Consider the following 20,804-nt stretch of genomic DNA (forward strand, 5'->3'; position numbering starts at 1 on the left):
TTCTGCAGGGACTTTCTTTGGTCTTCCTGTATCCACCCTAAACTCTCTGAAGGCCGCTCCCTGGTTAGTGACACAGGGAGCTGGCCATGGGAAAGGGCACACCTGCCTCCTGAGAGGACCAGGAACCAGGCCAGTGTCCAGCCTCTAGATTAATAGCCAGAAGGCTGAGTGCCTAAGGGCAGGGTCAGGTGCTGGTGGATGGAGCCTGACTGACTGGAGTGGCTGCAGGAAGTACCCTATGTGGCTAGGCAGCTGCTGGCTCTTGGTCCCTGTCTGGGATGTGGGTGGAACGGTCTGTGACACAGAGTGCTCTTGTTAGTTTAGAAGCAGAGGCCTCCCTTTGGCCACCAAAGGAGGAAGGGGGTGTTCTAAAAGCCTCTCAGTTACAGAAGGGGAAACTGAGGCCCAGCAGAGCTATGTCTCATACCTTATAGCTGTCGGCTCTGTTCTGAGAGGCCAGAGTCAGTGGTTGAAAGCACCGGGCCCTGCTACTGCTGTGTGATTCCGGGTGAATGCTGTTTTCACGTCTGTTGTGTGGACTGAAGCACTGTTGTCCTCTGGGGCGTGCTTTACAGAGTGAGCAACCCTGTCTAGGTGACTAGGATGGTGCCAGGCTCACAAGTGAGAAGTAGGAGACCATTCCTGTTTGGTTTCATGAGGAGATTTTGCACACATTTGTCTGAACTGTCTTGTCTCCTTGTCCACACTCCTGTCCCAAACCTTTATCTCCTCAGCTCTTCCTCATTCCCAGAAGTGACCTCAGAATCTCTGTCAGGTAGGGTTCTCTGAGACGCAGACCTGGTAGGGTGGGTGTGTGTGCGCGATGCACGCTCACAGACAGAAACATGCACACAGGCAGGTGACCATGTACAAATGGATGCATATCTGTACACACGCACACCCATGCATCCCCATGAAGTTTTGTACCTGCATACATGAGCATACATTCACGTGCAGGCATGTACAATGTGCACATGCTCATACTTATGTATACACACACACATACACACACATTCCCACACATCACTCTACCTGCACACACAGGTGTGCACACAGGAATGCACACATATATACATGCACACACGTGCATACCCACGTGTACATGGAAACGGGACGGCGAATTTTGGTGCATACACAAACACACACATGCTTGTAGATTTATAATAAAGCAGAGTCCAGCCAGCCAGTGCCCGAGGAAACACATGGTTCCCCTTAACTCTTACACAGTCTGTCCCTCATTACAGGCCCAGGCAGCCTGAGCCTGGCAGACATCTCATCCCCTGCTGCTTCAGCCCTCACCACTCAGCTCCCACGTGCAGCAGGAGCACAGGTCTCCCACATACAGCCTCTTTCTCAGGGAGGCCTGGCCGTCCTGCGGCTCAGAGTCCCCAGCCTACTCTGAGGTCCTCAGCACACGCTGTTTCATTTACCCAGCTGCAGTATGTTTGTCTCAGGTAGAGAGGTCTGGTCGTAGTCCTAGCTGGCTCTGGGTAAAGATAGCCCACCCTGTGGATCAAGGAGGTTCAGAGGGCCTTTGCTGTGATTGGTGTCCCTTTCTGTGCTCTGTACCCCTTCTGCCAACAGAAGACAAGTTCCCCAAGATTTCATGTGCTTCCCTGTGGCCCTGCACCTAGCAGGGTGCCTGGCACCCAGCAGCCATCTCTGAGCACTTGCTGAGTGTATTGCTCCTCACCCGATCCCCTGCCCATAGGAAGCCCTGCCAGATGTTATTGGTCTTATTCTTAATTTGTTTGGGTGACTGTAACAAAATGACATTAGCTGGGTATCTTCTAGGATGTGTGTGTGTGTGTGTGTGTGTGTGTGTGTGTGTGTGTGTGTGTGTATATATATATATATATATATATATATATATATGTGTGTGTGTGTGTGTGTGTGTGTGTGTGTGTGTGTGTGTGTATTTTTTTTTTCAACCCATCCAACCTAAGAAGTCCAAGGGCAAGGCACCAGGAGACTTGCTCAGCAAGGCTTCCTTCTGCTGTCTGATGTGTTCTGGCCTGGTAGAAGGAGGAAGGTGTCTCTCTGAGGCCCTTTTGTAAAAGAGACTAATCTCATTCACGAGATGCCACCAACCTCTGTGATCTGACCACCTCTTGTGGCCTCAGCCCCCAGCTCTTGGCATCAGGGGTTGGAAGTCAGCAGATGAACGTGAAGGGTAACATGTTCAGACTGTAGCAATGACTGAATGTGTGGACCACAGGAGTCCCCCGAGTGAAAGCACGTGTCGGGGTAGGTAAGTGATGGATAAGATGGGTGGGCGATTGCACTGGAAGGAGGTAGAGGATGGATGGGCGTGGTTGAATGGGGGGGTGAGTGTATGGACAGGAGGTTAATGACTGAGTTTATGGGTAGATGGGTGGATGAATGGTATTTGGGTAGGTGGGTAGATTATATTGATAGATGGTTCATAGATGGTTGGTTACTAGATGGTTGATGGATCATGGATAAATGGTGTATGTGTGTGATGTTGTATGGATGGTGGATGAATAGATTAGCTAAGTGGATAGAAGATGAGAGATGGATGATAGGTGGACAGGTAGATGGATGATGACTGGGTGGATAGATTATCGCCTCCCCCAAGTCCTTCCATTCTGTTTTCAATTTGGGAGGTAGTGTCTGAGAAACCAGTGGGCCCCCTCCTGCTTGCTAGCCCAGTGTACTGCATTTCTGCTGTTGGTCTCCCATGAGGTCCCCATTAGCTGAAGAGCTGATCTGTGAGGTCAACAAAGCTATTAGCCTATTTTCCAGATGAGAAACCATGATGAGTTGAGAAGAAACTCAGTTGCCTGCCTACCAGCAGACACCCCATGTTCCTCACCCTAGCCCAGAGCTCCTCTCTGTCCCTGGGTGCCCCCCTGTGTCGCTGCCCCTGATAGGGGATGCTGACTTCTGTTGTCTTTCAGGGTCACTGGGAGCAAGAAATCTACCAAGAGGACCAAGTCCATCAATGGCTCCCTGTACATCTTCAGGGGTCGGATCAATACTGAAGTCATGGAAGTGGAGAATGTGGACGATGGGACAGGTGGGCCTCGCCCTCTCCGATAAACCCTCCCTGCCTGCGCTGTGTCATGTATAATTTTTCTTGTATTGTTGAATGTAACTTGAAGAAAAGCACTACAACCTAGGCAAGTAAAGCCCTGGAGCTGGGAACTCAGAACAGTACAACCCAGCACACACACCCTCTCCACCAAGGGACTCCTACATTAAATTTATTTTCATTTTATATGTATGAGTGTTTTGCCTGCCTGTATGTCTGTGTGTCCATGTGTGTGCAGTGCTCATGGAGGCCAGAGGGGAGGGCATTGGATGATCTGGAACAGGAGTTACAGACAGTTGTGAGCCACCATGTGGGTGCTGGGAATTGAACCCGGATCCTCTGGAAGAGCAGCCATGCTCTTAACTGCTGAGCCATTTCTCCAACCCCTCACTGTGGGCATTTTATAATGCAATCCTTTTTTTTTTCTGCTCAAAGTATTTTTACCATATTGGGTATGGTGGTACACACCTTTAATCCCAGCACTTGAGAGGCAGAGGCAGAGGCAGAGGCAGGTGTGAATTTGAGACCAGTGTGGTTTACACCGTGAGTTCCAGGCCAGCCAGGGACAATAGTGAGATACTGTCTAAAAACAAAATATTACTTCTTAGTTTCCATTGCCAGGTATTTTACTTTAAATTTCTCTGGTTTTCAAACTCATACATATTAAAGCGGCTTTAGATGCATGTGTACCTGCTTTTTTATGTGTATAACAAGGTGGTCATAGTGCCCTGTCTGTGTTCTACATGGTTCTTATGTACTGTGTGCTAACCTGAGATGCATCCTTACCTCACATAGCTCTAGGCGGGGCCTACTTCCTGTGGCTGGATAGCATCTGCTGTATGAGCAATCCACAGGCAGGCAAACAAGCTTAGGGTAGTTTCACCATTTCACTACAGGGACCAGGGATGACACATCTCAGGAGACGTTCTATGAGCCTGTCTGGGGAAGGGTCTAATGTGGATTTCAGCCATGACACACCTGCAGGCCCCTCCTTAGATTCAGGGTGTGGTGGGATCCCACATTCCTAAGTACTATTTTTCTGTTGTGTTTTCAGGGAGGGTTGCTCTCCTGAGCTTTGGGCAAGCCTCTCTTGCCATGTGAGAGGTCATGATACCTATGTCACTGTGGCATTGGAAGGGACTGTGCAGATCTTCTTTGTCCATGAGAGAGAAGCCAGGGGGAGCACTTATTGGGGAGAAGGCTTAGTGCCCAACTCCTGGCACTGGTGATGACCATCATTTTTGCGGGCGGTTGGGAGTTGCATAGCTATCTGTGTACTGACCCATGTTTGCCTCTTGTCCCTACCAGCTGATTACCACAGCAATGGCTACACTGTCACCAATGGCTGGAAGATCCACAACACTGCCAAGAACAAGTGGTTTGTGTGTATGGCCAAGACTGCAGAGGAGAAACAGAAGTGGCTGGATGCCCTGATCCGAGAGCGGGAACAGCGAGAGAGTGAGTCCCTGCATGGGTCATGGGCTGCTGAGGCGGTGTTGGGGTTCTAACAGGGTGAGCACTGTGCCTAAGGCAGGGATCTTGGTCCCTTGCAGAAGGGTTGAAAGTAAACGTAGCAGGTGTTTTGATGGGTGGGGACCTCTGTGACTATGTTGGGACCTGGTGGGGCCAGACAGTTGTAGCACATTCCTCTTGTGGCTTCCTGGTCACCCAGAGCATCTGGAATTAGCATGTTCTTCCTCCTGTTGCTAAGATGCTTGCCCAGGGTTTTGTTTGTTGGTCTCTGAATAGGAGTCTGGGAGATGGTCCTCAGGGTGCCATTAGGCATGGTGGAGAGCCCCTCAGGACAGTAACCAAGGTGGTTCACAGAAAGAGAGCACAGGGTTTGAGGAGATAAACCAGGAATGAGTGGGCTTTGAGCCATGTCTCTACCCTGAGCTTCTGTACAGAGCCCAGGGCTGGGAACTTGAGGGTCTAGATGTGCTTGAGGCAAGTTACTTTGATGACCTGAGCCTCAGTGAACTCATTGTCTGCAGAGGCTGTGATACTGACGCCCAAGGCCTTAGATTTGGCCATCCTTGCAAACTTGACATGTGTTCCTAACCCATCACCACCTCCTCATTTGACCCAGAATCAAATTGGGCCTCAGTTTCCCCCATGCACATCTTGCCGACCTGAATTGCTGCCAGCTGGTGTATGCATTGTAGACACCTCACATTTGCCGTGATTTCGTCACCCCCGGTGCCCATTCCGCTCTGCTTCCCAGCTCTTTGTAGCAGCAGATGTACCCCCCACCCCACCCCGTGCTGACTCACGCCCTCGCTGTCACCCCTGAGCCCCTCCTCTTCACCACTCTCCATTCAGGAGGTCGTCATGGTTCTGCAAGCCTGCCCTGCCTCCCTCCCACCTCACAGCACCCGAGTCACTGTCCCCAGCGCACTGTCCCCACCTGCTTTCTAGAGAAAGTGGGGGCTTTAGGTAGTACTTCCCCATCTTTAATATCAAGCCAGAATATATTAAGATGCTAGGAAGCCAGGTAAGCTCCTGGCTTTGGTCTCCGGGTGGGCATGGGCTCAGCGTCTGAAACAGTTCAGGGCTTGGGTGGGGTCGGTACTGGGCAGGGGCAGGGGCAGGGAGTTGGCCTTACTGGGTGGGGTTGAGCTGTACTTTTGTGGTTAGAATCAAGAGCTGTGGCTAGCACTGGGTATATGTCATTAAGAGGTGTGTGTGGTCCAAGGGGCCTTGTCCTTAGATGTGAGTGTTGTCTAAAGTTCAACCTCAGGGTTGGGCACACATCCCTGGGCTCACACTGTGGTCTGTGGTCATAGCCCAGATCAGGATATGGAGCCAAACATCTTGGGATAAAATCTTGGTACCACCTATTCTATTCTGGCAACCTAAGTTCCCTAGGCCTCAGCTTTTCCTTTGTAAAATGGGGATAATTGTGGCTCTTTGTGAGGCGCATTGGGACATGTAGCCGAGGCCGTGAAACACCTCTTTGCTGTTGGTTTTCTTGTCTGGATGGGGTGGGGTTCAGAGAGAGAGCAGGAGTGGGGTTAAGGATGGGGCCCAGGGTAGATGGTATGGAGGGGTGGGCTGAGTGTGCAGGGTAGATGGTGTGGAGGGGTGGGCTGAGAGTGCAGGGTAGATGGTATGGAGGGGTGGGCTGAGTGTGCAGGGTAGGTGGTGTGGAGGGGTGGGCTGAGTGTGCAGGGTAGATGGTATGGAGGGGTGGGCTGAGTGTGCAGGGTAGGTGGTGTGGAGGGGTGGGCTGAGAGTGCAGGGTAGATGGTGTGGAGGGGTGGGCTGAGTGTGGCAGGGTAGATGGTGTGGAGGGGTGGGCTGAGTGTGCAGGGTAGATGGTGTGGAGGGGTGGGCTGAGTGTGCAGGGTAGATGGTGTGGAGGGGTGGCTGAGAGTGTGATGGTGTGGAGGGGGGCTGAGTGTGCAGGGTAGATGGTGTGGAGGGGTGGGCTGAGAGTGCAGGGTAGATGGTGTGGAGGGGTGGGCTGAGTGTGCAGGGTAGATGGGGTAAGATAAGGCTTTGGAACTTGGCTCTGAATTAAGGAACCACCAGTTACCTGGGACTTAACCTGGTCCCTTCTCAGTCCTTCTGAGCAGTCCCCGGTAGGTGTGTGTGACATTGACGGGGGTCAGGAAGTGCTCTGTGGCTCTGCTAGGGTGAAGGTAGCAGGCATGGATACCAGAACCCCAGACTGCCTCCTGTGCCCCCGTGCAGGCCTGAAGCTGGGCATGGAGCGTGACGCGTACGTCATGATTGCGGAGAAGGGGGAGAAGCTGTACCACATGATGATGAGCAAGAAGGTGAACTTGATCAAAGACCGCAGGCGGAAGCTGAGCACCGTGCCCAAGTGCTTCCTTGGCAAGTGAGTAGCTGCTGCATCCCAGCTGGACCTTCCCTTCCTGCGCTGCATCTGCTTTGCCCCGCCCCCACACGTGACCTTTCTCTTGCCTGGGGTCTCCATGTACAGCCACCTAATGCCCCTCAGGCCTGTGGAGTAGGCTCAGATGAGGGTCAAGGCTGGCGGGGCTCTGCTGCAGGCCTGTCTGCTGTGTTTGCTCCTGACCCACTGTGGAATCTGCTTCCTGTAATGACGTACATGACGGAAGCTGAGATAGGTCTTCCTGACTCATCGGGCTGGTTAGGCACTGCCCATCTCTGTTCTGCCACGGCCAAGGCAGAGGCGGCTGGGACCGTGCTTAGAAGATGAGGGAGATGAGATAGGGAGGGTTTGAGGCAGGCTGGAGCATGGCGACCTGCACAGTACAGAGGGAACTGGAAATAGTGTCGATGGCGTGGTAGGAAAAGACCAGATTGGAGACCAGTATGTGGGGTAGACATTTAGATGGCCTTTGAGTCAGGAGACCTGCTTTGTGGCCACCGTGTGCACAGAGGAGTCTGTGCCAGTAGTGTTGGGGAAGGGAGAAGCAGAGGCCTCTATGGACAGTGGTCAGAGAGGTGGAGGTCCCTGGGTAGGGGGTGGTCCCTGTAAGCCAGGTGGTGACATGGGTGAGGACAATGGAGGGAAGGAGCCAGGCTGTCAGAACCCTGGTTTTAGATGTATGAAGGCACAGAGCCCTGCCGGGTATCCGTGCCCACTGGAACCTGTGGATAGCCCAGGGTTGGCCCTGAAGCCCAGTGTTAAATAGGCCAGGGCGGGTTTGGGGGAACCAGGATTTTTGGATTGTTCTATCCGTTGTCTTTGGGGGTCAGCAGTCCTGGCTCTGCCTCTGAGGCTCTGTGGAAAGGAGAGAGCTGAGCCCAGGAGTCTTTGAGCTCACTTGAAAGGTTAGAGGGCCCCTAGCTGTCTCCATTGCTAATCCCTGATTCCACTGCAAAGGAGCCTTTTTTCTAGCAGCCCCCCCCCCCACTTCTGCCTAGGGGAGTACCAAAGAGCCTTCCTGCCAGCCCAGCCGGATGGGATAACCTGTCTGTGATTAAGGCTTCTAAGGACCGGCTCTCCTCAGGATTAGAGGAGATTTCTCTTGCTGCCCATTTGAACCTCAGCCAGCATGGCAGTTCATGTAACCCCAGGGCACAGAGCACCTGACTTCTGGTTAAGAGACCATGCTTCTCCAGGCTTGGCTCCCCTCTGCGCCTACCTGGGCGCTTCCAACCCTCCTTCCCCACCAGTGTGTGGCTCAGGCGATCTCCAGGATCCCACCCCCCACCCCCCCACACACACACCTGACCCTTCTGTGAGATGAATGGGTGGCTGGGACACAGGTCTCTCCAGCCCTTAAAACATCTATGGCATTCACATTTGACTGTGGCTTTAATCTCACAATACCGAGAGGCTGGTCACTGCCATTGTCCCCATTTTAAAGGTGAAGAAACTGAGGCCTAGGGAGGGAAAAGGTTCTGTGCAAAGTCACACTGCCATGTGTGGAGATGGGATTCATACCCAGGACAGGGTGTTTCTCTCTCTCTCTCTCTCCTCTCTCTCTCTCTCTCTCTCTCTCTCTCTCTCTCTCTCTCTCTCTCTCTCTCTCCCTGTACTTGGTTTATTTTAATCTCCCTTCAGAATTTATTACTTTCCCTCCATCCCTGCCTTCTCCATATCTGTCTGCTACTGGGCAGGGACTCCCTGGTTGTGGTGTGTGTGGCTTATCCTCATAACCTTATAGGGCAGGGCTTTGAGTCAGACTGGGGCCATGTCTCATTTCCCCATCTTCCTGCTGGATGACTTTGGGCAGTGGGTTAATATTAGTCTCTTGCTCTCAATCAATGACCGTTAAGCAAGAAGAAAGGCTGGAGGACCCAGCACTCAGCACGGCACTGGCCAGAGCACGGAGAACATGTGCTGGGCCACGTGTGCATCGTGTTACAGGGACAGGTGTGAAGAAGCAGCCTGTTTGTGCCCCACTCAGAAGCTAATAGACTTCACATTTCAGTGATAAAAATCTGTGTACTGTGGGAAGCACTCGGTGTGTGTACACGTGTGCCTGCCTTCCAGCATCCACAGATTAGCTAGAGAGACAAAAATTCGCTCCCTCCATCCCCACTTTTCTGGTTGCCAGCAGGCAGCCTGGGACAAACATCCTGCCCACAGGGAGATGACCATCCCTACAAGAAGACGTCAGTAGACAAATGGACAGATTAGAGAAGGAGGCCACTGGGCCAGTGAGCGCTGCAAGGCAGTTGTGGAGTGATGTAAAGGGAGAATTGTGGAGCTGATTTAGCCAGGGTGGGTACGATGGGCCTCTTAAGGGAGGGTTACCTTGTAACCAAGATCTGAGTGACAAGCAAGAGTCAGCTAGGAGAAGACCAGAGAAAAGCATGACTGGGTAGGGCATGGCAGATGCAAGAGTCTAGTGGCTACTCCAGGACCTATGGTACTGGAGTAGCAGGAGTTCTGAGCTGGCAAGGGATGACTTGAGGCCCAGGAGTTAACAGGGCTGTGTGTGGTGGCACTGGGTCAGGGGTCAGGTTTAGTTTAGGTGCTCAAGAAGGCTCAGTAGTTGAGAGAGATGGGTTGTCAGGCCCGGGACCACTTGGAACAAGGTGTGCCAGTCATCAGGGGATATTTCTCAGAGGCAAAAGCATTTGCTGCCACCCTCGACAGTAGTTAGATGTCATGCTATTAACATGTACACATTGGGAGTTCTGAGGTGGGAGGCTTTGCTGGAGCACCTCTGTGTGCACAGCTGTATGCAACAGAGACCAAACTGGGTACTGTGGCACACTCCTTCGATTCTGACACTGGAAAGGCAGTGAGCAGTGAGCAGGGCAGGCTTGGGCGACGTAGCAAGATCCTATCTCAAAAACTGACCAACCAACCACAAAATATCCAGAGAGATTTGTCAGGGACTGGGTGTGTAAAATGTGTGTAAAATGCTTGCTGTGTGAGCATGAGGACCTGAGCTCAGACACCCAGCACCCATGTAAAAATCTCTGCTCCCAGTGCTGGGAGTGGGTGGAGACAGGTGGGAGCCATGGGGCTTGCAGACCAGCTGGCGTCGCAGCCATAGAGACCCTGTCTCAGAAAATAAGGTAGAGAGTGATAGAGGAAGCTGCCCCAACGTTGACCTTTGTCCTCCACACACATGCACACACAGGGCTCTTGGACAGGCATCACCGTGGACGTTGGCAGGAACTTTGTTCATGGGGCTCACAGGTGTGCATATCAAGGCTCCAGGCACGGGAGATCTTGGTTCATGTAGGAGACGGGCAAACGATGTTCAGTTCTGGGGAGTATGTGTCACATGGGGCCTCTGATCAGGTGACTCTCATAAAACAATGGCAAAGGTGTGCCCAGGTGTCCTCTGTGCTCAGCCTTGGCCTTGGTCTGCAGCAGGCTGAACAATGCCTAGCTGTCAGTGGACTCCACCGTTCAGCTTTCAGGCCCATCACACTGGTGGGTACCCCACCTGGTCTCAGTGCCTCCCACTGCTGAGGGAATGTCTTTCTGGAAGCTTGGGCCTGGTGCCCTTCATAACCCAACCCAGAGCTACTGTCAGGTCCCAGCCCCCTTACCTGTCACCCAGAGCTGCTGTACAATTGGGAACACACCTCCTCCACCCCTGAGACCCTGCTGGCCCAGTACAAGTGGAAGCCTAGTGACAGGGTTCAGAAAATACTGGGTTAGACAACAGCATTTAGCATCTGGGAGCTTCATGGGAAATAGTGAATTTCCCCCTCTTTCTTGGGGAGTTGGACCCACAGGGTTGCCATGGGCTTTTTGAGCAATAGCTTTGGCTTTGACTGGCTTGGCACAGTCCCTGCCTGCCCAGCATCCCCCGTTCAGAGTTCGAGGTTCCTGCGGAAGAAGAGATTAATTTTATCTCCTTACCCCCTGGGTCCCAGCTTAAAGTTTCACAGGATTAAAAAGTCCACCCTCTAATTCCAGATGTCCGCAAGCAAACCAGTTGTCAGCTGCATCCTGTTGAGCTGCGTCCAGCTGCCTCTTGCTCCCCAGATAGGGACGGCTTTGCTTCAGTGTTGCCCAATAAGCTAAAGAGCCCTCGGGTTTCCAAAGGGTAGCATGACCCAGTCGCCAGTCACTTGCTCTCCTCTGTCCTCTGTCTGTCTTCTGCCCCTGCAGCCTCTTCCCCCCCCCCGAACAGGGGCTGTGGCCCTGGATGGGACAGCTGGTGCTCAGCCTTGCACTGGGTCTCCGGCCTCTGGCCTCTTGAGAGTGGGCACATCAACATCTGTTTGCCTCCTGGGGTTTCTGGCAGTTCTTGCTGTGTCCCAAGAGTTGAGGCTCTGAGAACAGAATCAGTGGTGGGCGGCAGAGGGGGTGGGGCGTCATGTAGGGGGACACAGAACCCGGAAAGTTCCCACCTAGGGTGCCAGAAATGTACCTGTTTCTTCCCCACCTCCCTGGATGTCCTGTGGGCTTTCTGGATGCCTCACGATGTTGCTACCTACAAAAGGGCAGATCCTTCCTCTGCCAGCACAGAAAGCTAAAAATAGCGCCCCCTGCTGTAACTGGAGGTGGGACAGCTGGTTTCCATAAAGAGGGGCCTGGGCATTGCTGGGAACTGCCTGCTCCAGGCTCACCCTCTTCAGCTGACTCCAGTGGGCCGAAATCTGTGCTGAGCCCAAGTGGCCACAGGGGCTGGAACCTCATAGGCCTGGCTGAGTCTGGCCCCGGGGCTGTCACCTCCTTGTCTCATCTGTGCCTCCAACCTTCCTGCTGACCCTAGATTATTCTTGCTCATTCCTCATTTGTTAAGTAGAGGACTCTTGCATCCCAGAGTGTATCAGGGGAAGAGCCATGAGTAAGTCAACCCCCTATATCCGGGGTTACATTCTAGGTGTCTATGTGGACAGGGAGGCGGAGGGGGAGCTGATAATCGCACACATTATTCTGCTAGCCGTTGCTTTAGAGAATGCTTGGTACAGAGAGGAAGGGCAGTCAGGATGGGCAGGCTGCTGGGCAGGGCCCTGGGGGTGGATGGAAAGAAGAGCCAGGGAAGGGCGTTTCTGGGTAGATGGGGCAGCAATTGCAAAGGCCCTGAGGCATGATGGAGTCTAGGATTTGTTTGTTTTTAGAAGGGAACAAGGGTGAGTGAGCTAAAGCTCAGATGGTGGGGGATACAGGAGAGAGGACCTCTCTAGGGATTATGTTCTGGGTGTGGAGTTGGGGGTGGCTGATGAAGGCACACATATCTGGGCAGATGTGTGGGACAGTTGAGGCAGAGTTGGATTCCCATCTGAGTAAGAGGGAAGCTGTTGGAGCATTGTGAAGACAGAAAGCACGTGATTTGAGCCACCTCTCCAGTCAGCTTCCTGGGCTTGGCATTGCCTCCTGCTTCTTTTGTGTGTTTTCATCCACACAGGCATCCACACAGATCTAGTATACACTCACCACCCATCCAGCCACCCTCTCGTCTAGCCACACCCAGCCACACCCTTCTTCAGCTGTCCCTGTGTACTTCCACCATCCACTCAGCCAACTCCATACCCACTCATCCATCCAGCATGGATTTCTCTAATGGTTCTGTCTGCTCATTCTTGTCATTTGCCTTCATAACACATGGCCCGATGTGTCTCTGTGGGTAACGCCTCCATCCACAAATCCACGTGGAGTCATCTGTCTACCCACGCATGTACTTTCCTGCCTTCCATCCATCATCTGTTTTCTGTCTGTCCATCATTCATCCACCTACTCATCTGTCCACCCACACCCATCAATCCGTCTACTTACTTGTCTATCCATCCACCCATAACCTACCCACCTTCCATTTATCTGTCATCTCTCCATCCATCCATCCATTTATCCATCCATTCATCCATCCATTGTCCATCCATCCATCCACCCACCCATCTATCCATCTGCCTACCATTTATTCACCTGCCAACCATCAATCATCCTTTCACCCTTCTGTCTAAGCATCTCCCTACCCACGGGCCTGTCATTCACCCACCCGTTGTGTATCTAGGAATCATTCATTCACAGGGTCATTCCCCCGTCTACCAAACACCCACCACCCAACCATCACCTATCTGTTCATCCATTCATGCACCTGCCACCCATCCATTCACCCCCCCCACCCCCTTCCATCCTGGGGTGGATGAAGCAGACCTGTGTGTGACTGCTCTTAGCCACCTGAAAAGGCACAAGCCTTATCACTCACTGTCTCTTGTTCCTGGTTTTGTGTGCCTGTAGGAAGATCTGCTTGTCATTCCTGGGGTGGGTGGGGCCAGGCCAGCTTGGTTCTGGTTCCAGTGCTGGGGACCATTTCACATATCTTCTGTTCCTGGCAGCGAGTTTGTCTCCTGGCTCCTGGAAATCGGTGAGATCAGCAAGACAGAAGAAGGGATCAACTTGGGCCAAGCGCTGTTGGAAAATGGTATCATTCACCATGGTGAGTGGAGGAGGTGTGGCCTGGTAGGCTGGATGTCAGGGAAACTACCCTTCCTCCACATTTCCAAGCTGCTGACCCAGACAGTGACTGCCTCATGCCATTTCTCTGGGGCATCAGAAAAGTGTTCACTTGGGTATCAGCAAGGGAGGATGCCTTAGAAATCAGGTGGCCAGGGAGTAGAACTTACGCGTGTCCCTTGCAGCAGACACTGCTTGCACACCCGTGAGGGGGATGGGTGAGAAGTTCTGTCCTCACAGAGCTGACCTTGTGCTTGGAGGGGAGACCAGAGGGTGTCAGTGCCGTGTGATTGGCACTGGGGAGCACAGAGTGGCGGTTGGTGTGGTGGGGATCTTGGGGAAGCAAGCCTCTCCTGGAATCGAGGGAGGCAGGTGTGCTTTATGGCTCTAGGCAGGGGGATTCTGAGTGGGTCTGCAGGGAGCATCAAGGAAGGCGGCGAGGCTGCCTCCTAGTGGACAGGGCATGTTAGGAAGTGAGTTCGCATGGCTTGGAGCTGGGGAAGAGAGAGAGAGACTGTGAGGTCTGAGAGTGCACGGGGAGTCACTGCAGAGTGACTCAAGTGGTGGCCGATGCTGTGCGGAGGACGGACCTGCCACACTAAGCCCTGGCCCAGCCCTGGGTGCTGTGTGGGCCCACTGAGTCAGCTAGGAACTACTGAGCGTCCAGCTGGGCAGGCGGGAAGTCTTCATTTTTAGAGATTTGGACTTGTGGCTGCACACAGCATCTGCTGCTGGTCTAAGTCCGCAGCAGAGTCGGGAGGGAGGCAGCTGTCACGATCCCAGCAACGTGGGCTCTACCCAGGCTCTACCCCCTGCCAAGGACAGCCCAAATCAGAGGTGCCCACAGATGTCAGCCGGTTGCTGGTCTCTGCCAGGCCTGCCCAGGCTGTGTGTCTCACGCCCCTCGATGTACTAGGGGACCAGGGGTGGAGACGGAGGTGGAGGGTGCTCCCAGCCTCACCAGTCCTGGGTCCTTCCAGTCTCTGACAAGCACCAGTTCAAGAATGAGCAGGTGATGTACCGATTCCGCTATGATGACGGCACCTACAAGGCCCGCAGCGAGCTGGAGGACATCATGTCCAAGGTAGGGTGTCCTCTTTCAGTCTGTAGCCCCCGTCCAGCTGGAGGCCCCTGCAGCCTGCTCCTGCCCACCCTCGTGCTCCCAGCAGTCCAGAGGCTGTGGCTGACTCAGACCTTGCTCTTGCTCGTAGGGCGTGAGACTCTACTGCCGTCTGCATAGCCTCTACGCCCCTGTGATCAAGTAAGTCCCCATGGTGTCCCCTTCTGACAGTAGCTGCGCGGCCCCACCAGTACCCTGACCTCTCTGAGCCTCAGTCTCCTCCGTCAGGCAGGGTTAATCACTGACCTCCTCTGTCAGGCCGTCGGGATGGAGTGAGTGTCTTTGTAGGGGATTTGCCTGCTGGTTCCCAGCCGTGTGACCTTGGACAGTCACTCAACCATTCTGTGCCTCACCATTTGTGTCCGAGTCAGGATGTAAAGTGGGATGCACCCCAGGGCCTTTGCACTTGCTGCTGCTTCGGAATGCTCTCTCTTACATATCATTAGCACCTACTCCCAGAGCCTCCCTGTCAGGAGGGCTTCCCTGGTTGCCTTTACATTTTATTTTTCCTGGGATGGGACCTGAGGAAGGGGCACAAATGTGAGACAAGTGATCTATCACTGAGTGCTATCTCCAGTTTGCCCTGGCCACCTCCCTAGTGTCCCACCCAGGAGTTCTCCATACTTCCTGTCAGAGTCATGCTTTCTGGTGCCCTCTGCCTGTATTACCACTTCCAGGAGCCACCGGTCCCCATGATATTTTCAAACGCTCCAGGATATGGAGTCTTGGATTTTTTTTTTTTTTTTTTTTTTTGAGGTGGGGTCCTTCTGTGTAGCCCTGGCTGTCCTGGAACTCACTCTGTAGACCAGGCTGGCCTTGAACTCACAGAGATCACCTGCCTCTGCTTCCTGAGTGTTGGGATTAAAGGTGTGCACCATCATTGCATGGTGGACTTTTTTTTTTTTTTTTAATCTAATGGAACTTTGATTTTATTGGCTGCTTGAGTCTGAATTCAAATGGCTAGATGGCAGGGAACTGGTCTTGAGCACAACAGCCCTGCACCCATGCTTGTTGAGTGAATGTTTCTATTCTAGTCACATGAGCCTACAGCAGCTTAAAGAATTAGAGTCATGGAAAGTCTGCTCATGGACTCCAGGCAGCAGAAAATGAGTGGATGGATCAGTCTCTGTTACGAAGCTTGTGGTTTTGAGTAGAGAGACAAGGACAGGGTGACATCACTATTGTCCCAGGGACTTTATCTAGCCTGCTCGTGGTCTGTGAGGTTAGGCCCTGGGAATGATTCACCCACAGCCCTACCTCCTCACCCATCCTCATTTGCTGCTGTGTGCCCATCCTAGAAGGTGGTGGCAGAGGGGCTCAGCGGCCTCCTGGGCCCCTGTGGCCTCTGCCTGTTTGTCACCCTTTGGCTTTCCCTGGGCCTTCCAGCCTGCTGGCCTGACTTCCTTTTTCTTTTTTTAGATGGTAGTGGGGATGTACTTAGGGTCCTTGCTTAGGCTCATGACTGACCACGCCCAAACCCGAACATACTTCAGCGGCTCCATCCAGGGCTGTAGAACTCCTGAGTTCATCAGCTTAAGGCTAAGGTTGTTGCAGTTTAGCTGTTCAGGTCCCATGACACCAAAGGCTAGCAAGGTGGACACCCCTGCACCCTCCAGGCTTGGGCTGCGTTCTGTGCTTAGGGCCCAGCCTGCAACTTAGCCAGGTGTCTTTGAACACTTGTGGGTTGGCACCAAAACAACACAAAGGAACAGGGGAGCCTCGCTCACCCCTCCTTAGAGACTTAGGGTTCCTCAGCCGTGGACTGTGGACATTTGGTCAGGGGAGTCCTTGGTGTGGAGACTTCTGTTCCTGTGGCATGCGTATGGTCCCCAGAGTGGCGCTGCACCCCAGGAGGAACCTCTAGATGCAGGCAAAGCTGTCTTAAGAGTCATGGCTGCACAGAGAGGTCCCCTGGGCTAGAGAGTGTCTGCTGCCCGAGGCCTCCCCTTCAGCTTCTGCGAGGCAGCTGGCCTATAAGTCAGAAATGGGTTGGCCTCTTCCCCATGTCTGTGAGGATCTTCCAGCTGGAGCATGCTCTCCTCACGCCATGCTGCCACTCATTGTCCACCTCTTCCCCAGGGACCGAGATTACCACCTGAAGACATACAAGTCTGTGGTCCCCGGAAGCAAGCTGGTGGACTGGCTGTTGGCACAGGTGAGCATGAGTGGCCCCTGACTCTGTGGCTCGGGATTAGCCAGGTAGCTGGGGACAACAGCATAGCTGGGGGCAGAAGACACAGCTCCTTTCTGCTCTCTGTGTCTACAGTGTGACCGACCACACAGGGGACCTCACAGAAAGGGAACCTGTGGTAGCTGTCCCTGTGCAGCAGCTTCCTTTCATGTAGTGTGGCATCCTTAGATGTGTCTGGTGCTGAGTGATGCTGTTTGCACCCAGCCTTCTGCCCCTCTGCCATTCGACTGTGCAGTCTTCTGATAGGTTGCTTCGCAGTCTCACACAGGCAGCCACAGCTTCAGGCATTGCACCTTCGCATAACTAGAGTCAAAGGCAAGCAGCAGGGAGAGTTGAGCCATTTCATTTCATGTAATATTAAGGGAGGAAATGCCTCAAGTTCTCCCCTGTCCAAGTGGTTTGTTCCCTTAGGTATCACTGGTTGGATGAGCCCCACTTAAATGCTTAATCCAGTCCATGTGGAAGAGGCCAGGAGTGTTTATGGTCCCCGGATATCCCAGGACCCAGTCCTGGGTGCTTGGGGACAGGCTTTCATGCTTGGGTGGTAAGTTAGAGGTGTACCTCTGAAGGCCAGGTGTACCTAGCCCCAGAGAAACCAGCCATGCTGTGTGTGACCACAGACCAAGGTGTGTTATCTTATATGACCCTCAGGATACTCTGGGGGTGTGTGGTAATTATCCCAGTATTACAGATGGGGAGCCTGAGGCTTAGGTCACGTGACCTGAGTGCACAGCCAGCTAGGGAGTGATGTGTGGGGATGCACTGCCTTGATAATAACCCAGCTGTGGGCTGTTGGTGGCCAGGGGCAACACATGATCTAGCCTTCCTCTTCTGTGCCTCCTGGACCCCAGGGCCAGCGCCAGCAACAGGGCAGAGGAGGTGGACATTTGGGTGCCCTGAGAACCCATTGCGTCAGCTACCAAGGCCAGCAGATGGTGCTGCTAAGGGCCTGGGCACATTTGTCACAGGAAGGGTCACATGGACCATGCAGGGAGGGGACACATGTAAATACAGTGTAGCAGAACCCCAACCTTGGGGCCACTGATTGCCCCTTGGAATCTCAGTTTTCCTGTCTGTGATGTGATGGCTGACAACTCAGAAAGCCTCCTTGTCATCCGGCAACCTGGATTAGGCCTCTTGTCTGTGCCTCAGTTTCTCTTCCTGTCAAGAAGTCAGTGGATAGATGGAGCATGGTAGACATGGTGGGCAGAGGTATCCCACATTGTGTCTATGGCCTTTTGTGAAAAATGGCCTTTCTGTGTGCCTCCAACCATGCTTTGCTTCTACTAGTCCCCTGAGAAATCAGGTGGCAGGGTGGTGGTGGCTTTTCTTGCTCCTGTGTGCCAGGCAGGGGTGTGCACATTTCACTTGCAGGAACTTGGGAATGCCATGACTCCTGATTCAGAGACAAGCAACTAGAGATGTGTTAGAGAACACTGCCCAAGCTACATTCCCTTCCCCCGCTGACTTGTCCTCATCTGGGCATCCAGGTCTGTCACTGTGACCCTGGGCTTGTCCTGTGTCCTGAGGAGCCTCCTTGGCCTCTGGCTCCTCTGGGGATAGAACAGACAGGCTAGACCGGTTCTGAGCCCTTTACAAGCCAGGTGGCCTCCAGAGGCCAGCTAGTTCTCTTAGACCAAGCACTCAGCCAAGGCCACCTGGCTTGGCCTTCACTCCCCTCTGGCCCTGCTGCTAGGGGCAGCTGCTCTGGATGTGTGGAGAATCCCTCCTGGTTGCCTCTGTCCTAACTCCAGTCTTGCCACTCCCCTGCCTCTGGCCTAGGCTCCCTTAGGTGCTGTTTGTCTTCTTTGTGTTCCTCTGCTAGTGATGCAGTGAGTATTGAGGCTAGGAGTCCCTCCCCAGGGTCTCCAACCTGCCCCCACAGCAACTTCTGGAGTCCCTGGTCCCTGTGACTGGTCTCAGCCACTGGAAAGCAGTCAGGTCTCTTTGGCTGGGGTACCCTCCTCCACCCTCTACAAGGAGTGCCAGGCCTGGTTGGCTAGGTGTCTGGCAGCCTCCCTTCCCCTCTGTACTGTCACAGCCGTATACAGGGCTGGCTGCCTGTGTGTCTGGAAGCCTGTGAGCCTGGCCCCTAGCTGTTGGGAGGTGCCCCTCATCGAAGCCCTTGATTCAGGCAGCAGCTGTGACTGAGCCTGCCTGCCTTACCCCCACCGGAGGTTCTAGCCTCTCTCTACCTGATTTTTTGTGTTCCAAGCCTGTTGCAGTGGGATACACCTGCCCCCCAAGCATTTGGGAGGGGAGGGGAGGGAGCGGGGTTAGAAATCAGATTTAAAACTTGCCTGAACTGCAAACAACACAAACAGGCTGGTTTGGGGGTTGGGGTGGGAACCTATAGCCAGGCCACTAAGGGTGGGCACCAGGAGTCAGATCCCTATTCCCCATCCTTTGCCATCAGCCAGGCACCCTAGTTCTGTTGACATGATATAAAGACAGAAAACCTAAATGAAAGGTGACTGTCACATATCTAGAAATGTGGAACCAGATGGCTTTGGGAATAGTTAGTAGCCTTAGTGGCATCTGCATGGATCAGACTTCTGCCTGTCACGCAGGTTAGGCCATCACATCCTCACATGGCTTTGTCCCTGGTGAGAGGGGCAGTGGTGCCCCCTTTCCAGAGGTTTGCAGAAGCTCCTGCAGGCTTCCCAGGCACACTGGGAACTTCATTTCTAACACCAGGGACATGTCTGCAGACATATAGAACAGAACACACTGGGATTTGTGTTTCTCACACAGCAGTACAGAGGTTGGTGGCCCAGCACGCCAAGGTGTACCATGAGGTCTTTGGGAGCCACACTCTCTATGTTGTTTTCTGCTCTGCCACCGTAACTGTTTTTTACCTTGAGGTCACATTGTGATCTAGAATGGTTTCATAGGCACCAGGCATCACACCTTTGTTCCAGGCAGGGAGTTGTGAAGAAAGGGACAGTCGGTGGGCACAGGAGGCTTACCACGCATGTTGCCCTCACTGGAGGATTTTTGCTCGTGTCTCATTGTATACCTTAATTGCCCAGGTTGTTGTAGGAGGGGGCGAGAGTTTCCTTTTCTAGGGAGGCATCAGGAAAGGGTTGTTGCTAGGCAACCAGAAGCATCTCACAGAGTGACTCCCTTGTTACGAGTTTATTAGGAGTAGTTCCAAATGTGTTTAGCGACCTTGATACTCAGTACGACAAAGCTCTGCCCTCACGCAGTCTGCGTCTCCCTGGTGGCAGCCTGTCATGGGTTGCACTTAGCTGATTCAGTGCAGGCTCTCCTTATAGCATCCCCTTCTGTTCACTGCAGGGGGACTGCCAGACTCGGGAGGAGGCAGTGGCACTTGGCGTGGGTCTGTGCAACAATGGCTTCATGCATCATGGTAAGTTTTGCTTGAGGCCTTGAGAGCCAGCCTTGCCTGGGTCTCAGCATTGGCTGCTTGTGCTTTGGTCTCCTCCTCTGCCCCAGGTAGCATGGTGTTACCCTCCCCCCCACCATGTGCCTTATTACTGTTGCCAGCCCCTCTTGGAGGAACTGTGTTCTCTCTTTAGTGTCTGTCTCCTTCCCAGCGGGTGGTCACTGTGTGCCCGGCATGATGGTGCTGGGTTATGGCATGAAGGGGCTTCAGGGTTCGGCATACATGCATGTGTGTACCCCCCTTGGGTATTGGACAGAGCCAACATGTCTCATGCATGCTGATGAGCAGGTGCTGTGGTGGGATGCTCTGGCTTGGGCACAGATACACGCTGCAGAAGTGTGTACTTGGTGGCAGAAGTCTGGTCCTGGCAGGCCTCAGGTCATTTCCCTTCCCCCCAGATGCTTTGCTTTAACTCGTTGGAGTTAGTAAACTTGCTCTGCAAAGGGCCAGGCAGGAGATGCTGAAGCAGTTGCCACAACACTGAAACAAAAGGGGTGTGGCTGGGTGCCAATAAAACTTTATTTAGGAAAATAGGCTGGGGCAATAGCATTCTGAAGGCCATTTGCCTGTCTGTGCCCATGGCCCAGCTTTAGGCTCTCCTTAGTTGACTCCCCCTAGGCTTAGCTCCCCTGTGGCCTCAATTTCTCTGGTTTCTTCAGGAGCCTTGCTGTCTTGCCCCCTCTACTGCTTACTGCTTCAGCTGAAGGGACCAGGTTT

General features: G+C 53.4%; 1 protein-coding gene across 1 annotated transcript in view; it reads left to right on the forward strand.

Moving 5' to 3' along the window:
• Window positions 1-20,804, forward strand: part of Prex1 (phosphatidylinositol-3,4,5-trisphosphate dependent Rac exchange factor 1) — a 157,596-nt gene that overhangs the window by 106,461 nt on the left and 30,331 nt on the right. The window contains exons 8-15 of the mRNA XM_027423375.2: window positions 2,922-3,040; window positions 4,364-4,513; window positions 6,752-6,899; window positions 13,250-13,350; window positions 14,348-14,451; window positions 14,579-14,628; window positions 16,567-16,642; window positions 19,979-20,051. Of these exons, the coding sequence (XP_027279176.1) occupies window positions 2,922-3,040; window positions 4,364-4,513; window positions 6,752-6,899; window positions 13,250-13,350; window positions 14,348-14,451; window positions 14,579-14,628; window positions 16,567-16,642; window positions 19,979-20,051 (821 nt within the window). The remainder of the gene's footprint in view (window positions 1-2,921; window positions 3,041-4,363; window positions 4,514-6,751; window positions 6,900-13,249; window positions 13,351-14,347; window positions 14,452-14,578; window positions 14,629-16,566; window positions 16,643-19,978; window positions 20,052-20,804) is intronic.

This window comes from Cricetulus griseus, chromosome 6, assembly GCF_003668045.3.
Source record: "Cricetulus griseus strain 17A/GY chromosome 6, alternate assembly CriGri-PICRH-1.0, whole genome shotgun sequence".
Lineage (NCBI taxonomy): Eukaryota > Metazoa > Chordata > Mammalia > Rodentia > Cricetidae > Cricetulus > Cricetulus griseus.